This window comes from Apaloderma vittatum, unplaced genomic scaffold, assembly GCF_000703405.1.
Source record: "Apaloderma vittatum isolate BGI_N311 unplaced genomic scaffold, ASM70340v1 scaffold9237, whole genome shotgun sequence".
In the NCBI taxonomy this organism is placed as follows: Eukaryota; Metazoa; Chordata; class Aves; order Trogoniformes; family Trogonidae; genus Apaloderma; species Apaloderma vittatum.
Genome location: NW_009725696.1, coordinates 15,531 through 36,995, shown reverse-complemented (window position 1 = coordinate 36,995; position 21,465 = coordinate 15,531). Strand labels below are relative to the sequence as shown.

The window sequence follows — 21,465 nt, the reverse complement described above, 5'->3', positions numbered from 1 at the left end:
GCTGAATGACTGTACTGAGCAAAAATAGTTATTCTGTGACTTACTTATGTTTCTTTTAATTTACAGATGATCTAATAGTGCTAATTTAACATTCTGTGTATTTTTCTTTTTTATCAAACTGGCTTAACTCTTCATATTTATTTCAGAGACAATGGGTTTATCTGGTTAATACTTCACAAATGTTTAGCCTCTTAATTTAAGATTGGTTTAATTCAGAAAAGTGCACATAAAAGGAAGCAAACAAGTTATCTTGGAAAAGAGCCTCGCATTCCAAAGGACAGGTTAATTCAAAGTAATAACTGTTTTTTTATTGTTCGAAGGGATGCTTACATACCAATGTTATCAACAAATTATTCTTATTTACAAAATTCTGTATCACACGTTCTATTACCTGTTTCAATACATTAGTAAATTGCTTGTGTTAAAAAGCCATGAGAATAATTGGCAGATTAGTTTCCTTGTACATTAAAACAGTAAAAATACACCTTTAGGGGAAGCAAAATGATATGGAAGTCTGCCCTTTCCAAAACACACAGTAGAGGGACTGAAACAGATAATAAAAACAGACTTACAGCTCATTTTTAAATATCACAGGATGCCATTATTTTAATTACATTTTCTCCTTGACAGGGAGCTTTCCAGCCTTTACAACCACTGACATAGGCCGCAGAGCACAGGAAAGAGGGGCTGCATCTGACAGATATTTGTTGACAGATGTTACCTATTTTTGATACTGTCCATGTGTGTTGGCTCCACTTAGTTAAAAGGGATAACCGCAGGCCTCCCGAAAATGCTGTACTGGTGTCACGAGATGTCACACTGCTTCTCTGAGGGCTGAGTCAACTGTGTAATATGGTTCGTCTGTTCTTTGATTTTCTTTTTTAGACCAATTGTTTGTGCCAGCACTTGGACTGCAGCCTTATGAGCATCAGAGCCTGCTGGAATGAAAAAATTATGTGACTGGATTCCTTTTCATTTAGTGCTTGACAGTGAGTGACCAGTAGTGCAGCACAACATGTAAAACGTGGTGCTCCTGTGTCCAGGCAGTTCTTGCAGTAACCTTCTTCACTCAGTGGGAACTTACCCTTCACTGACTAAGCCAGAAAAATTCTGTATCTGTCAAAGCGTTCTTTCACTGTCATTGCAAAGAAGGTAACAGAGGATTAAGTTTATTAATCTTGATGGCTAGCCCTGGCACAGGCAATGGAAGAAGCTGCATATTTTTCCATCTGTTGGTCATTTCCCCTCTTTTTTTGCTGCTGAGTTAATTAAATGCTAAATGTGTATGTTGTAAATCAGACCAAATTATTTTTTGTTTCGCTTTGGAATTTAGCTGAGAGGCAACTTCCTCTGTCCACCCAGCAGGTGATCCCAGTGATACAATTTTACAGAGTATGCTAAATCTCTATTTTAAAAGCAGATTCTTTTTAATACTGTTTTGTTAAAAACACGGCTGAAGCACACAGGACAACTCCTGCCAAGCAGATATAGCTTTAGACAATTCAGTAATGGCAAAGCAGGTACAGCTTGAACAGAAATTCTATTCAGGAGTAATGTGTTCTGTTGTTTATACTCTGCTAATTTCTACTAATAATTGAGAAACACTCTGCAAAAGACTAGCGATTAAATTTGAGACCAAGGGTTGATATAAACCCAGTGAAGCCAAGGGAGCCTTTTGAAATATTTCAGCAGATGTTGTATTAGAACTAAAAAGAATGTGCCCATTGGATGAACTGACTTTTTTTTCTTTGTTAGTCCACCCAAACAGGCTGAAGGTAGTAAGCCTGAGTCACATGTGGGAAAGATCCCTAAGAAGACTGAGACAGGAAGAAAAAAAGCTGCAGCCAAAATTATGTTGCACTGTTATCTGCCTTCTCACAAGTTAGTCTGAGGAGTGAAAAATAATTCTAATTTTAATATGCTGTTTAGAAAAGGGATATTGTTGGCAGTAGCCGCTGTTTCCAAATTCTCTGTACAAAACAGATAAAAGTCTTGCTAAAAATTGTCAGCAGTATTTCAAATCTAGTATAGTGGTGCTTTACTGCTTCCTTTTGTGCTGGTGTTCAAGAAAAAATACAATCAAATGTGAAGAATTAGTCTCTTTAACATGCCAACTTTCCAATAAATTTGCAGCCTGCTGCTCTGAGATCCTATATAGGTTCTGTCTCTACTGCACGTATCATTATTGGGAAGTGCTGTTACGCTTATCAAAGTGACCTGGAGGAAAAGGGCAGTTTCACAAATGACTAAATATAGTGTTACGCAGCTGAGAGAAAATCTTCTAATCACAAAAAAGCAAGTTCAAGGTGGTTTGCATAGAAAGCCCAAAGTCTATGCTAAAAGGGCTCCTGACATTCAGTACTTAGCGCAAGAGGGGGAAGGTTGGGACTAAAATTTTTGCAGTATCTGTAATCTTTCCCACATAGCACAAGCACAAGGAAATGTTTGGGGGAAGATCAATGCCCTTTTCTAACAGTTCTCTAGCAACCTAAGGTGTCAGCTTGGGGTAGTGATACAGAATTATAATCTGATGTTGTATTTTACTTTCAGATGATACTTATAAATGAAGTGCTCCGTTATTTAGGGTCAAATGAGCAGATACTAGTCAGAACAGTTCAAAGGCTCGTCTTTGACTAGACATGAAGGAAGCTGAGTCAGGTCTGCACGCAACAGCTTAAGAATAACAATACTAATAGTGGTAGCTAGGGTGTACCTGGTCCTCAGAGGGAAATAACGGTGCAGATGAAAATGGCTTGGAGAAGAAATCCTACTTCAAAGTGGAGAAAAGAGGTTTGAAAGTTTATTGTAAACCTTTTTTCCCATTCAGTGCTATGGTTATGCTAGGATATAATGCACAAGTTCCAGGTGCAGAGCTGGTAACTGAAAAATGGGACAATTGAGAAGTGAGAGGTCAGCAAACGTTTTCATTTACAAAGTGAGGGTTTGTTTCTGTTCTTGGTGCAAATGGGGTTCCTTAGATTCATTCACACCCTGTGTATTTCTGTCACACCTGGCAAATCCCATTAATTTCAATGCCATTGTGGTTGTCTCTGAATGCTCAGAGTTGTCTACACAGTAGACATGCCCTAACCCTAGCCATTGCTGAAGTCCATTGCATCAGATTTTGGATACATCTCGGATATATGTGCCCTGAAGGTAAAAAGTGAACTGGTTTGCTTTCTTCCTGATTCATCCATATCTTCATTAAGTTTAGGTTGTTTTGTATTTTAGTTTTTCATTAGGAAATATACCGAGCAATACTTTTCAGTGATGATCAGCAAAGATTACAATGGTACATTAGAGGTGATTCACTTTCATGCTAGTCCATTTCAACTACTAACTGTGTACACTTGACTGAAATGTTAAAAGCTATGTGTATGTTTGCAGCTTGGGTGCATGGTGACCCCAGGAAAGTGATTTATCCAACTGACAGCTATGGGCAGTTCTGTGGTCAGAAAGATACCCTCAATGAGTGAGTACTAAATCCATTCAAATACCGTTATTACTCATGAACTATGAACTGTCTGCTAGGAGTTCTTCTGAGAAGTTGAAAAGTCAGTGGCACTCTTATTTATTCCAGATAAAATTAGAAGTAGATTAGTTGCTAAGTCCAAATCTAGAGACAAATTAGTACTGGAATGCAGTTGTTCTCATCCCTGAGGGAATATTTTTGGTAAAGATCATTATATCTTAAAGATTGCATCACTAATTGCAGAGAAAGTGACTAGCTGACACAGCTTCTAACTGCCAAAGGTTGATCAGTTAATAACCCATTGAGTAATTCTTCTGTACACCTGGAGTAAGAGTAGTCCTAAAGCGTTGTAGCCTGGCTCTTAGTGTTTCTCGACATGCACCAAATAACGAAAAGACCATAAGAAAAAGTCTTCAGTTTTTTTCTGGCACTTATCCAGTGCCAGAAGAGAGGAGACTGAGTGGTCCGGAAGACAAGCAGCTGTAACCATACCCTCCTGAAGGATACCAGCCAAGAGGCTTTGTTTAGTTGTCTCTGTTTCCCAGTCTTTTTAAATTTTGTATTGTCAGAGTTTAATTTGTTGATACCAACAGAGTACTTCTACATGAAAATAGCTGCTCAGGAAAGAAAAATGTCACATCAATGTTTTCTCTGAGAATCTATGTGTTTTATGAAAAAGATTTTTAAAAAACAGTTTGCTTTTTTCCTCACCTTCTGCCTCTTAAAAAGTATATATTAGGTACCCTTGTCATTGTTGAGAAGCTGGACGCTGTGCAGGAAGCAGAACAGAAGGTAGTGTTTGATAACAGCACCTTTCTGCTTCTTTCTCTTCCTGTGTAGTTTTCTGGGAAAAAATTGAGGAAGGGACAGTTCAGAAGGGGAGGAGCAGGAAAAAGGGAGTGGGACAGAGGTAGAGCTAGGACTTTATATCCTCTCAAAGTTTTTTTAACAGAGGAAACCGACTAGATAGACCTGTTCCACCCTCCAACTAAGATTCTTCAGAGCAGTTGTTGGAGGGTCCAACTTCCTGAACAGGAAAAACGAGAAGTTGTGGTGTTGTGTGGATTCCCCTCACTGCACTCCTCCTCTACTCCCCCCGCTTGACATCCCCAGTTTGTCCTTGTCCCCCTTCTTGTCTGTAGGAAGCAGTGGGCAGATGGGCTTGGGAGTCTCAGGCACACAGCATCCACGCAGTGTGTGGCATGTAGCCAGGGGCTTCTCTCTGTTTCTTACCATCCATTCCCTCTTTCTCTTTGTTACTCAAGTCTTCCTTTTGGTTATTTCTTACAATGTGATTTCCAGTTTGTATTCACAAATGTCCTCCATATATATGATTGCTGGAGAATAATACATCTACTAAGACTGCATTTTGGCACTTATTTGCAATATTGAGGAGTGCCTTATAAAAATATAAGCCAAAAGACACATAATAAAACCTAGTGGAAAAGCAGGAGTGTTTATAGCAGTAGGGCAGAAGGCCCCTCTGAACAAGTCCCTCTGGTCCCTAGAAGTGGAAGAGTGGGATATCTTTCAGGCCTTCATTGATACCATTGTCAGATTTTTCAGATGCCTTGAAAGTAAGCAGTGTGAAATGCTCACCCAGGACTATGGTTTTTCAAAGTCCCAAAGGGCTTAGCTGAAACTGATCCTCGGAAAGTGATCACGGTGTCTGTGTTTTGCGTCTTGTGCTTGCAACTCTTGTGAGGCCCCACCTGGAGTACTGTGTGCAGTTCTGGAGCCCACAGCACAAGAGAGATCTGAATGTGCTGGAGCGTGTCCAGAGAAGGGCCACGAGGATGCTCAGAGGGCTGGAGCACCTCTCCTGTGCAGACAGACTGAGAGAGCTGGGGCTGTTCAGTCTTCAGAAAAGAAGGCTCCGAGGAGACCTTACTGTGGCTTCCAGTATCTCAAGGAGGCTACAAGAAAGCTGGGGAGGGCCTTTTGAGGATGTCAGATAGTGATAGGACTAGGGGGAATGGATTAAAGGTAGAGATGAGTTGATTCAGAGTGGACGTTAGGAATAAGTTCTTCCCCATGAGGGTGGAGAGACATTGGAACAATTGCCCAGAGAGGGGGTGGCAGCCCCATCCCTGGAAGTTGTTAAGGCCAGGCTGGATGGGGCTCTGGGCAGCCTGATCTAGTGGGGGATGTTCCTGCCATGGTGGGGGTTTGGAACTAGATGCTCTTTAAGGTCCCTTCCAACCCTGACAATATTATGATTCTGTGATTTCCAGCAATCTCACTGCTGAGTAGAAAAAATAAGCTAAAACCCAAGCCACAGTCACAAGTCATGCAAAAACCCATTTGAACTTCAGCAAATTTCATGCAGTTAAATGAATTCTACCTTGTGTTGCCATGTGAGTCTCTATTAGGCCTCTCTGTGTCTCCCTGTAATCCATCCAGTAATCTCCATGTAATCTTTAAATCTGTTTTGCCTTCTGCAGAGCGCAGTATAATCACAGAATACAACACAGTTTCTTTATGAAGAATGCAGAGCTAGTTCTTGCTAGGTGTTTTCTTATGATATGTTTAAACTTTCTTTTCTGCTCTGAATATCAGCAAGTGGGCTAAAACATAAGGGAGGAAAAAAAAAATATTTCATTAATAGCTTTGAGCAGCTCACAGGTTGTACTGTTAGGAAACTATTGAAGAATGATGACTTTTTAGTCCAAACCTTCATTCTATTGATTTGGAGAAATAACAACTGATAATGGTGAATTTTTTTTTGCCAGAATGCATGTTTTGTTAAACAGTTAGTAGTAGTACATATGTGAATGAAAATGAATTAACTTGTAAAATGTCAGGCAGTTGAGCTAATCCCGGTTTTAATGGGAGCCTGACTGTGCAGTGGTGCCATGTGTTGCCTTTGAAGGCATAATTATGTCCAGCAATGGGTGGGAACCACATGCTGGTAGAAGATCAGAGGGTATGTCCTGGTCTGGGGGATGCAGTAGGGAAATGTGGGACTCGTGCCAGGGTGGAGATGGAAGAGGGGCAGCCTTGTTAGCCCGAGCACACTTTGTTGGTGACACTGCCACCCTGCTCTCAAGGCAGAGTGCCCCTGCACTGTGTTGCCGCAGTGGGAGTTGGTGGGGGCTCAAACACCCTTGCTGTGTTCTCTTGCACTCCTGTCATGGGTTAGGGCTGTCTCTAACAACCCCTTTCCTTCCCCAAAAGGTAAGAGAAATGGGAATAAAGGCAGAGAGACTTACAGATTGAGAAACTTAAACAGCTTTAATAGAACAATAATAGTACTAAGAAGGAAATAACGAGAATAATGGAAATAATGAAATATAAACAAATCTATACGATACAAATATCCAACCCAACTCCCCCTGATACCAGTCCCCAACAGCACTCAGAGCAAGTGGCACCAGGGCAGCCCCAGGCTCAGTGACAGAGGGGAACTGGGCGCAGAGTCAGGACCAAAGACAGGAGATCAGGTGGAGTCCTCCTCGGACACCGGCCATGAAGAAGAGACCCTAACCTCCGTGATCCCTCAGCTCTTTACTGAATATGATGTCCGTGGAGTGGAATACTCTTGTTGGTCACCTGTCCTGTCCATGTCTCCCTGCAGATGTGACTTTTTTACTTCCTTGTAACCTCTTTACTTCCCAGCACACCCAATATGTTACACGAGATTTAGCACTGACTATATGTTACTATAAGAGCAAATATAAGCAAGAGCCTTCCTGCATCCCAGTCCCTGGCAGTAACTATAAGCATCAGGTGCTACCACTTCTAGAAGCAGAGACTCTCTGCAAAAATGTACTGTTAAACTTCAGAAAATTCAGTCTCTTGGAACAGACTGAGCTGAAAAGTAAAATCACTGAACAGAACTGGTTCTGTTTAGCTCAGAACAGGACAACATCATAGGCCGTATAGCGGGGCATACGCACCGTTATTTCTTGTCCCTATATACAGTGTATAGTCCTGGCATGGCTAGCTGTCTTCGAATTCTCATGTAAAAAGGGCAGAACTACTGCCTGCTAGAGCTATTTGATTTTTTTTTTTGGCATAGCAAAGATTAACAGCATGTTTTACTATCTTCAAAACTCAGGTGTTTAGAGATCTTGAGGTAATGAGTTTTCAACAAATCCAAACAGAGCTGCCAGCTACCACAAGGTCCCAGGTTCCAGAAGCTGTCAAGTGTGTGGATTCTGGGGTGCAAACCCCTCAAACTGTCACTTACATCAAAGCAGATTTATCAGTGTTACTAGCAGATGCTATTGTCGTTCTGTTTCCTGACCAGCTGCTGTTGGTTTCCGACTATAAAAAACTTTTGATTGATTTTGGTGCCACCTTCTGATCAACAAAAAATAGGCATCTTTTACCATGTAGCATTTTCTGACAGTAATTTTATGTGCAGTATTCACACAATATGTTTAGTATAAGCGAAGGGACCACAGTGGTTTTGCAGGGATTTTTTACAGACCTCTATTCTTAGAGGCAGGACTACAGATACCTGTCATAGTGTCTAGGGTTGTTTCAGCTTAAAACCCTGCTGCAGCAAACTTCTCAAGATGAGCATTCTTGAGAACAAACACTTCTGGTTTCAGAGATATCTTGGCAGAGAACCGTCAGGATCTACTTGGGGTTTACTTTTCTATCTTGTGTTTGTAGTACGAACATTAACAAAAATAGAACTTAAATATCAATGTGCATTGTAAATTTTTGAATGGCAGGGTGTATAAGCACCTGTATTTATAACATTAATTATCTTGTCTCCTCTTCCATAGGAACAAGACCATTTTGTTTTACTTCAATATTCTGAAATGTGCCAGTCCCGTAGTGTTAATAAACCTACAGTGCCCTACAACACAGGTGAGTGAAATACGGAGATGAAATATTTTCCCTGCATCTTAGTCATGGTGCCAAAGAACTAGACATATATTTGTTTGGATTCAAAAATTGCTATTCATATCCTTCAAAATACAGTATGAATGTTTATAAATGACGTGTAGCACACAGTCTCTGTGGGCTGCGATGGTCAGAAAAAGTAAATGGAAATGCACGAGATACTGTATTTTGCGTAGGAAAAAGATTTTTAAAAAACAGTTTGCTTAATGAATACAGCAATTTGTTGCTTATGAATTCATCACAGGCAGCTATCCAGTAGTAATCAGTGCATGCAGAAAGTAATTTTGATTGACATCTAGGGTTTTTCAAATCAGACATATTCAAGCAAATGTGTATATCCTCAGTGGCAGGAGAATCTGGGTGTGGTTAGAGCCTATAGCACTTTCAGAAGTGAAGATCTTGAAAGCTTGGTTTTGCCTTTTTGCCACAATTTGTACTTCGTTAGTTGTGCTGCAACTTCTTGTGAAGCTCTGAAATAAACCCAGTTGCTAAACTTGTGTGAGTTCAAATTATCCTCCTGATGTTTTTTACATGAGGCCATTTTACTGACCTGGTTTGTTGACCAACTGCACGACGAGTTACGTCAATGCCATGTATCATATGAGGCAACAACTTGTGGCATGGAGCAAGTCAGGGGAGTTAGGTGCAGGGCTGCTTGGATCCAACATTGCTGCCAGGGTAATTGTGCTGTGTAGTTAAACTTCGGGTGACAGAGTATGATCTCAGCCCTTTAGACAGATTCAGTGAAGTCCAATATTAATTTGGATGAGGGTTGTTATATGGTAACCAGTTTACTGATAACAAATGTCTATTTATTTTACTATGATTTTAAAATGCTTCCCATTCCAGCTTGCCCTTTCATGATCCCTATCCTTGATAGATGTTTCTGGCCTATCAGTTAGTGTGATTGTATGGACTATTTGACACAGCTGAAGAGATGGAAATCTCCAGCAAGGAAGAGCAAGAACCCCCTTAACACTGACCAGTTGCTGTCAGGAATGGAAACTTTCTCTCTCAGCAGCAGATTTCCTTCAGGATGGCCCATCTGTCCACATGCAGACACTGACACCATTACCCTGCAGTCTTTAGACTCTATTACTGGAACCATTCAGCTTGTCAGAAATACTGAGGTCATGTGTGGGATTTGACTGGTGCTGTGGTCATGTTGGCAGTGGTCATGAATCAAGTAAGGTGAAATACCCGTTGAACGAGCATTTTGGGGAGGAGAGTAGTTATTTTGTTGATTTTCAAGCATAAAACATCTCCAAAACTGAGAATGTTTTTGAATGCTGTTTGCTACTGCAGATGGTTAATTTTCTGGCCTTTTGTGAAAATGCTGAAGAAACGTTTGTTTGATAATTCCTCTGTTGAACTGCAGACAAGGTCTTTCATTCCTGTCCTATTAATATCAAATGGCAGGGGGGAAAAAAAGAAACAAGAACTGGCCTGGAAAGAGCTTCAGTTCTAGGGGTAAGACTGTGGATTTACATTACAGTTCACTGATCCACCAATAGTACATTTCACTGCCTGTTTCGTAGATGGGAAGCTGAGGTTACAGTAAAATGTGTAATTGTTAGTCACCTGTTGTCCCAACAAGGATAAAACTCTTCTTCCTTTGTTCCTTGGGCTGTGGGTAGTCCATAGGCACAGTTCATGCATGATGGCTCTCTGGCACTTAGACAGCAGAGCTTTGCAAAGGGTGTTTGGGTAGGACAGCTTTGGAAATGGAGAGCAGCCTTCTAGAAAAGACCGAAACTTGATAAAACGATGCCTCACAGTATTTAGGAACACTGAGGAGTCAGAATTGCTGTACACTTGCATGATTCCAGTGACTAGCAGACCCTTCAGAACCTGTGTGTTGGGGCAGCTGCTTTTCCACTGCGTAAATCCAAACCATAACTTCTGAGTGGATGCATTCATCAAACCCCAGTCCTCACTGAATGTGCACCCCTTTTGCTTTGTAACTAGGGGAGGTGTGTCAGTAGTCAGTAGTAAAAAGTCACCGTTGAGCGATTTACATGTAACTTGACTTGAATGATACCTGTGGGGATGTATTTGGCTGAAGACACTTGCATCGAAGGGTGGAACAATTTTAGCTGCCCAACACTGTTTTTTTAATGAAGTTTTCCTTATTAATGTCATAGAAATTATGTATATCCTGTGAAAGTAGCTACAGCACCACCTTGCTTATATACACTGCTGCTGATGGAGGTAAAGGAGGACCTAACAGGTTTTTTCTTGGTGTTCAGATAAATATATTTTATTTTCAACAGACTGAAAGCTTTGTGTATCTACCAGAATGTGTTGAGCCTAAGAAGATACAGAGAGTGGCTTGATATACCGGATATGAGGAGAGAGTTTGAAAGTGTATTCTATCAAAGAATTTTAGAAGTATTCGTCTAGGGAATTAATAGGAAAACGTATGTCCCTTTCTAAATACTGCAGTAGATGTTACTTGAAGGCAGTTCCATAAAATGGCGCACTTTTGTAGGTGGTCTTTTTCTTGCCTTTTAATTGCACTGACCTTTCTTACACTTCTCTACCCGCACTGTATCTTTTAATAACTTTTTCTTCTTTCCTTGCAGCTTTGTGTCTCGAAGTGCCCGGACAGATTTGCGACCTACATTGATGTTCAGGCTTCCTACAGATATAGACCAGATCAGTGGAATTACTTCAGGCAGTTCTGCAAACCTGGTTTTAACAATCCTCGCAAGGTGTGTCTATGTCAGTGCGTGATGGAATATGTTTTCTTCAAGCAATATGTAATGTGCATGTTTTTAATGAGTGAGCTACACCGAAGCTTTGAATTATTCTTATTTCACCATACAAGAAGTTGTCCTATATATATGGTTGGGCAGTGATTTAATCAGGGCTGAAGGTCTTGTATGCACACCAAATCCCCCACTCTTTAAATGATTACTGTTTTCTTGGAAAAAGTATCTGCAGCTACCCATGCAGTTGCGGTACTGTAGTGAGCAGTATCCTTTACTACTTAGGCACGCCACAGCAGCAGAGCAGAGTATCTCAAACCAGTTCTTAAAGCTCCTGTGTCATCTATAGCTACTTAGTAATTTAGCTAGGAAGACTGATCTATCCTTCATGTAACTGATTTTGCACCCGAATGTGCTGTGTTATTTCTCCCATCTTTAAAACACTTTGCAATTCAGCTGTATTAACTGTGCTAAATTCTTACTCTTCTTTAAGATAAAAACGAAGGGCAGGCAAGGAACAGTTGCCTAGTCACTTCTAGACTAGTTGCTGATCCAAAATGAACAGATTTTTTTTCTTTTTTTGTCACTAGAAAAGGAAAGAAAAAATAGTCTTTTCCCAAATCACAATGACATACCATGAATGTATCTGGCGGCTCCATCAGTCAAGTTTGGGGAGGAGGTTTCAAAGCCCAGTTTGGGGCGGTTTACAGACTGTGTGAGAACTGAAAACCACAGTTATTCTGCTATGTATTCAGCATTCCTGTTTTTCCCCTTTTTAGTCTGTTGCTCAAGTCCTACGTGATGAAGATTGTCCTTCGATGATCATTCCAAGCAGGCCTTGTGAGTGATTCTACTTCTTACACACATCTTAGCAGGTTCTGAGCATTCACATTAAAGCACAACTCCAGTCTGAAAAGTGTTTTGTGGCAAGGCCACTACGAGCTGTCTGTTACCTGACAGTGACGTCCATTCAATTTTAATCTGTTTGAAAGTATAAAGATTTATTATTATTTTTTCTAACTGCCATCTGTGAGCATTCAGCATGTGGTAGGGTCAAACTGAGCTCTTTCTGGCTCTTGAATCATCACTGATTACAGAAGCTTTACACCTCAAATTGTGCCTTCCAGAACACGTGAGCAAGCAACCCCATTGACACCAAGAAAATGCCACAAAGGTAGGAAGGAGCATTTGGCCAGCTGTTGAAGTTTAGATGATACTTGAGCCCAATTACTTGCTTTTCTGTTGCAGTGCTGGCTATGCAGGGCATACAGAGGAACTGAGGGGCCTAAAAATATCTGTCACTGTGGTCAGCAATTATCTCTGAGCAGATAACCACAGGTCTTGGAGCTCATCTCAGCTACGGAAGTGTGATACCAAGAGTATCTATCACTGACCCAGAAGCTCTTGTGAATAAGAAATTGTTGTTAATTTTTCCATGCTTTAAAATAGACATCATGTAAACCAGGGACAGGTTATCAAAAAGAGAAAATATGGATTGATTTTTAAAAAAAATATAAAGAATTTTTATGGAAACTGATGCACTGACCCAAAAGACAGAAAACAGGTTGCAAAGAAGCTATTATCTCTTCTTAGACTGCAACAAGGGGCAAAGAAAATAGAGGGAAGAAAAGAAAGATGTTCACAATTTCCTTGTAGTAGTTAGTGGACTAGAAATTCTAGACTGAGTATTGAATTGTGGCATCAGTATTTATTGGAACCTGATAAGGAAAACACAGAATTGTTACATAAAGTTACTTTAACTGGCTGTGCAGGAGGACTGACCTGCTCTTCCCTTTGGAATGAAAACCAGAACTTGTGGCAGCAAAGAGCAGGGCAACATAAATGAGTGTATAAACGTCTCTCCTTTTCTCTGTTTTATAATCCCCCCCTCTCACTGTCTAATGGGTAGTTTCTGTCTTTTTTTCCATTTCTTCCTGTCCAAAAGTATCTAGTGATAGTGACTGATACGGGAGCTCACTTGGCAAATGAAGAACTGACAGTTGCTGTTATGTGTTGTTTTGGGTGCTAATACCAGTCATGTTGAGTCTGTCCCTGGGGACTGGTTTGATTATTACCATGAAATGACACATTTGAGAAGCTGCAGTTTTTGTAAGCTGGCCAGATACTGATAGAGAGCAAGTTCTCCATTTATTACAAGTTCTTGAAGCGATACGGATACTACTGTTGTTATTTGGTAGCACCAAGAATCTCCAGGTGAAAGCTTTGGTCTCACCATGCATGGCCTTGGACAAAAAACCTCAGAGCATAGAATTCATAATCTTGAATATAATGGTTCTTCCAAGATTTGTCAGTGTCAACTTATTGTCAGATAATCAGCCGAAAAGAAATTGACTGTGAATCTGAAATGATTTCAACGTTAGTGGAGCTCGAAGTGAAATGTAACAAGCATACTTTGTTTTGATATTTTGAATAGTTCTTAAGAGATGCTTCCCAGACTTCTCCACGAAGAATGGTGTGCTAACTGTGGCAAATCAGACTACATTCAAAGATGGAAGAGGGAAAACAAGAAATGTAACTGATCTCAGGGAAGCTGCAAAGTAGGTTTTACACTTAAGTGCTCCTGTGTTGAATTCTGAAATTGTGAAATAATTTAGGAATTGAAAAAATAATCAGAATTTTTTATAGCAAATGGCTAAGCATATTCAGGCAAGACTTGCTAGTAAATGGTCTCTGTGCATAGGCACTTGCAAAGCTCTGGGAGGGAAAACGAGCACTGTGGCATGCAGAAGTGAACAAGGAGGCAAAAGTTTTAGTCTGATTGTTGCAGAGTCACTGCCAGTTTTTAAACCATTCTTGTTGTTTTTCCTAGCAAAAATTAATATTAAAGAAAGCTAAAGGGAATTCGTAATTAAATCCTTGTGCTGGTGTACTCAGGCCAGCCAGTAATGGCCTTGGCTGTTCCTTATTGTGGTGACCTTTCCATTAACATGAATTGCCATAGTACCTTGAGCGTCTCACCTCGTCAGAGTGCTCCTCTTTTTTAGTACATGTCTAAAGGTTGAAAAGCTCTGATGCATGACTGCACCTCTCTTGCAGATGGACAGCAAGCATCTCCAGTCCTGGGCAGCAACCAGGGTGTGAGAAAACTACTGCAATAGCCTCGCTTTTCCAGCTGCTGCCAGTCCTCGGCTTGTCTGGAGCACAGGGGCACCTCTTCTTAGCTCTCAATGCAAGGCCACCACATTCTAGCACCTTTCCAATGCTGATAGCACCTGCACCTTATTAAGTTCCCTTCTTCTCACATCTACAATTACATTGTCTTCCTGTTTGAACAGAAGATCTTTCATTTTTTCTCAGGAGAACATTAATATGGGCAAGCACTTAGCAGGACAGGGGACCAGTTCCGTAAAGTCAACCTTTTGCTTCACTGAGCTGTTTTCTGCTTCTCTGTGTGTAGCAGTTCTGGAGTCACAAACTTGTTTGGCTCTTGCTACATTGCATGTCTTAGTAGTATATGCTTTTCTTTTGACACAATAAGCAATTATATTTAGTGATAGTACTCTTAAAGCTTTTCTAATAAAGCTTATTCAGGAGCTGTATAGACATTTTTATACAGTTTTTTTTCTTTGGTGTAACTGTTATTGATGTTGGCTTGGTTACAGAACTAGAGATGGAAGATAGCAATATACTCTTATCTCTAGCAAAGATATTTCTTATCCTTTCACTGAGACTATTTGTTTAAGTATATTCTTCTTTTCTACTTAAAGCAACCTTTTCTTTGTTTTTTCTTTTCTCAGTGGCATCAATAATGTCCTAGATGCAAGATCAGTTGGAATGAAAATTTTTGAAGACTATGCCATTTCTTGGTATTGGATTTTAATGTAAGATTTTCATGGATATTTTTAATTTTTTTCAAGTTCACTTTGGATCGTGCAAGGTATTAACTAGATCATATATGCATTTGTTACCAGTCTGTCGTGGGTTAGCGCGCCCCCACCCGCTAACACAGACAGACACTCTCTAACCCCCTCTTCCCCTCAAAATGGGAAGGAAAAGGGAATGAAGCAGAGAGACTTACAGGTTAGAGAAGAAAAAAAAAACTAGAACAGCTTTAATGAAACAATAATAGAAATAATAGTGGAATGATAAAAGTAAAGAACATTATACAACAGATAGTAGCCCGATATCAAACCCAACTCCCTCCCCCGATAGCAATCACCACTGATGCTGCAGAGCAGGAAGCACTGGGGAAGCCCCAGGCTCAGCGGCGGCGGGGAGCTGGATACAGGGAGCTGGATTCGAGAAGTCAGGATCCGGATCAAAAGCAGGAGGTCAGATGGAGTCCTCTCTGGACACCGGCCATTGCAGAAAAGGGCAAAGAAGAAAAGAAGGAAAAAGGGACAAAACTCTCATGATCACTCAATTTGTACTAAATATGACGTATATGGAATGGAATACTCTCGTTGATCACCTGTCCTGTCTATTACCCCCTAGAGGTGCAACCTTTTACTTCCCTGTGACCCCTCTCACTCCCCGGCACCCCCAGCGTGGCACACAGAGCCAGCAGTGGCCTTGGGCACTGTAGGAATAAGTATCAGCAAGAGCCTTTCTGCATCCCAGTGCCAGGCAGTGACTGCAAACATCAGGTGTTATCACTGCTCGTAGCAGGCACTGTCTGCAGAAACATGCTGCTAACTTCAGAAAGTACAGCTCTTTAGAAGAGACAAAACTAGAAAGTAAAAATCACTAAATAGGACTGGGTTTTAGCTAAACCCAGGACAGAGTACTATTCTTAAACTCTGCTGATATTCAGCCAGCTCAGCTCACTCCTGATCTCTTACCGAAATCAGGCTTGCAGTGCACGGGAGATATCACCAAACAGATAGCCTGGAGAGAGAATTGACTGGTTTTGAACAGAAATTCTAAACACTGAAACAAGTTTCCATGTTTCAAATACGATATTTTTATAAGGAATTATTGATACTTTTAAAGTAGTTGGATAGAATTTTCTTCACACTTTCTACCAAATGACAGCATACATCCAAGCGATTTGAGGACAAACATATTTAAGTGCCCGAGTTTGGGTGATGACAATGAAGGCCTGCTAGTGAAAAGAGGCTGGATTAAAAATTGAATGTGGAGTTGCTCTAGGCATTTTCACATAACCCAAAAGAACTGCCACTTTCAAGCCTCGGTTTAAGGGAGGCAGTCTGCTGAGGACAGTTGTTGCCATGTACTCAGTTTTGGTGTTACTAGAACTCCTGTAGATCTAAAGATAACTTTAGATAAAGATATCTTACTGCTTCCAAGAATAGACTCATAAGCTCCAAAACCACAACTTTTTTCTGAGGAGTACCTTCTGAATTTAAAACAAGCGATTCAGAAAGGGAAAATACGTCATGCTAGAAAGCCTTTAAAGGGCTAGGACATAAGACCAGCTTACAAAGATTTAAATAAATAAGCTGATAACTCTTTTTCTTGTCCCTCAGCCCATCTGGCTTAGTTTGCCCAAAACATCTGATTTTGATTGCTTATGATCAACCCGACTCATTTTTTTTATCTTTGGTAACTGGCTAAATAAGCTGGCAAAGTACAGAAGTTCCTGAACACAGGCAGGAAAAGGTTTTAAATCTTTTTGGATCTCTACTAGTACAAAATTCTGATGTAACATCTACTAAAAATTCTGAGAAATTAAATGTTCTATGAAGTATCTGAGCTGGATGTTTGCTGGATGGGAGTATTACTCACATTGATTTATTCACGTTGCTTTAAAAGGCCTTTCTGAGTAGAAATGCCTTTTGCAGTCAATTTTTCCTTTCTGACTTACTTTCTGGGAATGAAATGAAAACAAATTTTTCCTTACCACACACTTGATAGAGAAGGCGCTCTGTAGATTTCTTTCCTAGGGGCCCCATTGACAGCTTTTAACAGTTTCTTTTCTTGATCATTTCCTCTTCTGACGGGTAGAAAGGAATTCTCATAGGTATTCCTCCAATTCAGATTTCTCTGCTAGGCGATGGCCTGAAAAAGGCAGTGAGTTGTTCTGCTGGTGCAAGTGACCAAGAAGGGGATTGCTCTAGTCCCATTCAGGCAGCCTGAGAACCTAGTGTGTGCAAAGATTTTTGGCTCTGCCCTGTGATATCAAACATTTATAAGCTATTTTCTTTATAATAGCAGGTAATAGCCATGAGGATATATTTCATAAGAAAGATTTTGAAATTTGTTTTACAAGTCGTTCTTCTACATGAGATCAAGCGACCCTCATTCAGAGTAACAGGCATGCAAGAAAGTGAAGATTCTCACATTTGTTCTCTTTATGTTTCTGTTTCTTGTCTTTCTAGTGGGCTGTTCATTGCAATGATTGTGAGTCTGCTCTTCCTTGTCTTATTGAGGTTCACAGCTGGGGTTCTTTTCTGGATTTTCATCTTTGGTGTGATTGGAATTATAGGCTATGGTAGGTGTAATCTTCTAGCCTGTGAGGCTGTTTTTCTTTATTAAGTTTGGGCAAGGAAGATCAGTAATTACATCAATTAAATGGTACGATTGGGATAATTATTACCTAGTTTTTGACGCGGTTAAGTGAGAAGGGCTTAAATGGCAGTTAAACTTGGTAAGAATCCAGGTGCAATGATACTTAGCACCAGATGTAGTAACCCAAACTATCTACACACAGTATGCTTAATCTGTGTTCACTTGTAGTGATATTTCTTTTCTATATATGTGAAGTTATAGTTGACTAGTCTCATGGTAATGCATTTTTGGTTTTTGCTTACCTGATATGCTGGGGACAAAGCGCTTGGCTTGTAAAAGAGTCTTTTAAAAAACTTGAGTTTGTGCTTTTCAGAAACACTCATTTTGTATTGATTGTGTTTTAAAAGGCATCTGGCATTGTTACTGGGAGTATGATCATCTTAAAGGAATACCTGGATCTGACCTCACTGTCTATGATATTGGATTCCAGACAGACTTCAGAGTGTACCTGCAGCTGAGGCAAACATGGTTAGCATTTAGTAAGTGCCCTTTCAACTTGGTATCTGTTAATGGATATTCAGGAGATTCAGTCGCTGCCTTGCTGCAGGTTCTGCCTTGTTAAATCTTCTCCTCTTCATAGGTCACTCAGAGAAGTAAGCAGAATTCTCTTTCTTTGTATTGTGCAAAAATGCACTTTTTTTGCAAGGAGCCTGGTATATTTGTAAGGGGAGGTAATGCAGTCACCAGGGATGAGTGAAAAATGCTTCTGTGATTAGCATTCCACCTCCTGTGTGTTCAGTCTTCATAATGGGGAAGAAGAAGGCAATAACTACGTTAGTCCTGACTGAATTGCAGAAGGAGGGGCATTTTTCTCTCCTATTCTGTTTATTCTCCATCTCTGGGGGCCATAGAAATGAGATTAATAACTCTACACATCTTTGTAGAACTGTTTACATTCAGGTCACTGAGTTTTCTTGGAGGCTGATCTAAGATTATGGAATGAACCATCGCAGATTTCATCACCTTTATTTTCAAAAGTGCTTCATTGCCTTCTCTTACAAACAAAATCCTTCTGGAACAAGACAACCTGCTGCATGCGTATCCCTTCCTAGGCAGAAGAGAGAACAAATACCTGTCAAATATTATTTGCACTACTTTTGCCCCTCTATTAGAAGGCATGCAGACACTAACTGATGATGAATGAGACATGACCTAAAACACTGCCTCTCCCTGTTTGTAGCTAAATTAATAGAGCAATAGCTTACTGTTTAAATCTCCTTTCTCTGCTTTGTGTCTTCATTGAACTCTATGCTGGATCACTGAGCTCGAGGCATCTTCTACATATTGTTGAGGCAGAGCTTTTTAGTATGCTGTCCCTAGATAATATTAGGATTCTGTTATGTTTTCTTTTGCAACTCTCCAAGCTCTTGTCCTGTCTGATTCTTAGCAGCTGATGTGTAGTTTATCTGGAAGTCAGTGTCACTTTCAGATAAGTAAATTGAAGTACCTGGGAGTTAAATTACTTAGCAAAAGTCACCCAGCAAAGCAGTTAAATATCCTTGAAGCAAACATAGATCCTGTTAGTCCTAGTGTAGAACTCATTATGTACTGACATTGCTTTCCTTTTTCACAATGTTTGGGAAAGCTACAGTAACTTAACAGAGCTGAACTGGAATGAGACCAACTTTTAAAGAAACCTGATTTATGTATTCCTTCATGGGGAACCATATCAAAACCAGCTGCTGAAACGTGTGTAACAAAGGCTTTGTTCTGAGCAAAGTTGGTGGCTCTCAGCACTACAGCAGTCACTTGCCACCTGTGGTTCTGATTTCCGGGGGTATGGGTAATACTTGGATTCGCAATTAACATCGTCTGTGACTCGCTGGGTCTGGATGCTGAGATTTTGTCTAAGCTGTGGGACCCGAAGCCAATTCCCATGTCCCTTTGCAAACTTCCAGATGAGCAAAGGCTTAGGGATACCGTCCCTTCTGTCTTCCTCTCCTTCCACAAAACTTCTCAGTTTTAGGTGGAGGAAACAGGTCTTGCTGTGTGCAACCAGCCACAGCTGCTGGGCTGTTTTAAATGTTGTCTGTCTGAAGCACCCAGAATTTATGGATATGTCTCAGAGTCAGATGAGGTGTGCTTCAGGCATTAAAGACTCTGTCGGCTCTAGATGAAGTCCAGAGATTTATTTTTTTTTAACTTTCTACTGCAGAAGTAGGTTTTGTACTGACACAAATAGAAATCAAACTGAAGCAGACTCTTGAAATCAAATCTGGATTATGATTCAAGTGCTGCTTCTAAGAGAGGAGATGCCCTGGAACATCATGCTCTCGGCTCTCTGACCTCAGAGCAAGGTTGTATGATTCCAGCAGCACAGCTAGAAAGCAAAAATTGTTTATCCAAAACTGTCATATCTTAGCCTCTTCTTTCCCACCCCCCCTCCTCAGATAAGGTGAAAGGAGTTTATGCCAGGTTAATACTCAGACCTACTGATTTAAGTAGATCTAAATGTTAGGATAATACAGGTCATAATATGTATAATAGATAATAGATATATGTCTTAGTATGATATGCTCCATTTTTCTTCTAAAATTATAATTGCTAATGGCAGGGTGCTACACATTCTGACTAACTCTCCATAGGTAGATTTTTCCCTTCACACAGAACTATGAAATAGGATTGAACATTGGTAGGTGCAGTGAAAGAACTGCTGTAGCAGAGAACTTTACAGAGGTCATGAACAATGGTGCAAAATACAAAGGAAAAAAAAAAGCAATTTACAGAGGCAGCATGTTGGTTCAATTCTTGATAAATCTTTGTTTGTTTACAGTGATAATACTTTGCGTTGTTGAAATCATAATCATACTGATGCTGATCTTCCTAAGGAATCGGATCCGGATTGCTATTGCACTGTTGAAGGAAGGTAGTAGGTATGTTGCTCAACTTTACATCTTTTTTATTTTATTAAATGATCTCTAGAGGTTTAAGTACAACCCTGGATTTCGTGAGCTGAGCAGGTAGTATAAGGGATATTGTTTTCTGTTAAGGAGGTTGGGCTTATAAGAGCTCTCTCTTTTGCAGTAAGACATGTCTTATCTCTCAGCTCCCTGTCTTAAGAGGACATTTACTGCTAGTGGTACCATACATCCTCAGTGCAAGAAAATGTGCCAGCTAAGTGGTACACCGGTAATAGGAGCCTGGGACCAGTAGCTGCCAACTTTGCTCTGTCATTGGGTTGTCTCCGGAGAGACATACTAGTGGTAGAGAATTGATGTTGTTTTGGCTGTGGCTTTTGTTTAGGAAAGACTGGATTCTTCTGGCCCCAATCAAACTATTGTGTGGACGTGCATAAATCTAGAGAGAGAAAAGGAGACTTCCATGACCAGACATTGTAATATGGTGCAGTCCAAGATTTTCAGCTGCTTTTCAGCTTGGAGTGAAGAGGAAAGCAGAGCAGGATACGAGAGTTGAAGGCCTAGGAGACCTCTTTGGTTTGTGTTTCCTGAAGTCTGCATAGACTTTGTTCAGAGTGGTTGCTGTTTTATACAGTGCTAGCACTGAGCTCTTTTTTTAAAAACTGGGAATGTAACAAAGGAGAAATGGACTTAAAACATCAGGCCCTTGGGTTTCATTGCAGTTAGGCTAAGGTCTCGTAGGCCTTGATGGCAGAGCTCAGTTGTTAGAGTACACAGAGCTAGCTCTGAGTTTGTGTGCACTTGCTTGTACTTCTCTGCCGTCTCCATTGACGTTGCAATTTTCAGGAATCAGGATTTTAGGATCTGGGATTCTTATAACAGGATTAAGAAATACTGAAGTTCTGCATTCAGCCAGGTACCTGTTTCCTGGCTTGTGCTACTGTGCAATTAGAGCATAGAGATTAATTTTTGGCAGCGTTAAATTACACTGTTTAAGTCCTGTTCATTAAAATCCAGGAACGTTTCTAACACTGCAACACTTCTGCTCACAACCTTGACAGGTAAAAGGATT

General features: G+C 40.5%; 1 protein-coding gene across 1 annotated transcript in view; it reads left to right on the top strand.

Moving 5' to 3' along the window:
- LOC104276612 (choline transporter-like protein 5) overlaps positions 1-21,465 on the top strand; it is a gene marked incomplete at its 5' end in the record, with an annotated part of 43,587 nt that overhangs the window by 8,995 nt on the left and 13,127 nt on the right. Inside the window, 9 exons of the mRNA XM_009872994.1 lie at positions 3,388-3,472; positions 8,212-8,296; positions 10,918-11,046; positions 11,823-11,883; positions 13,478-13,601; positions 14,802-14,885; positions 17,346-17,458; positions 17,883-18,014; positions 20,309-20,408. Coding sequence (XP_009871296.1) covers positions 3,388-3,472; positions 8,212-8,296; positions 10,918-11,046; positions 11,823-11,883; positions 13,478-13,601; positions 14,802-14,885; positions 17,346-17,458; positions 17,883-18,014; positions 20,309-20,408 — 913 coding nt within the window. The remainder of the gene's footprint in view (positions 1-3,387; positions 3,473-8,211; positions 8,297-10,917; positions 11,047-11,822; positions 11,884-13,477; positions 13,602-14,801; positions 14,886-17,345; positions 17,459-17,882; positions 18,015-20,308; positions 20,409-21,465) is intronic.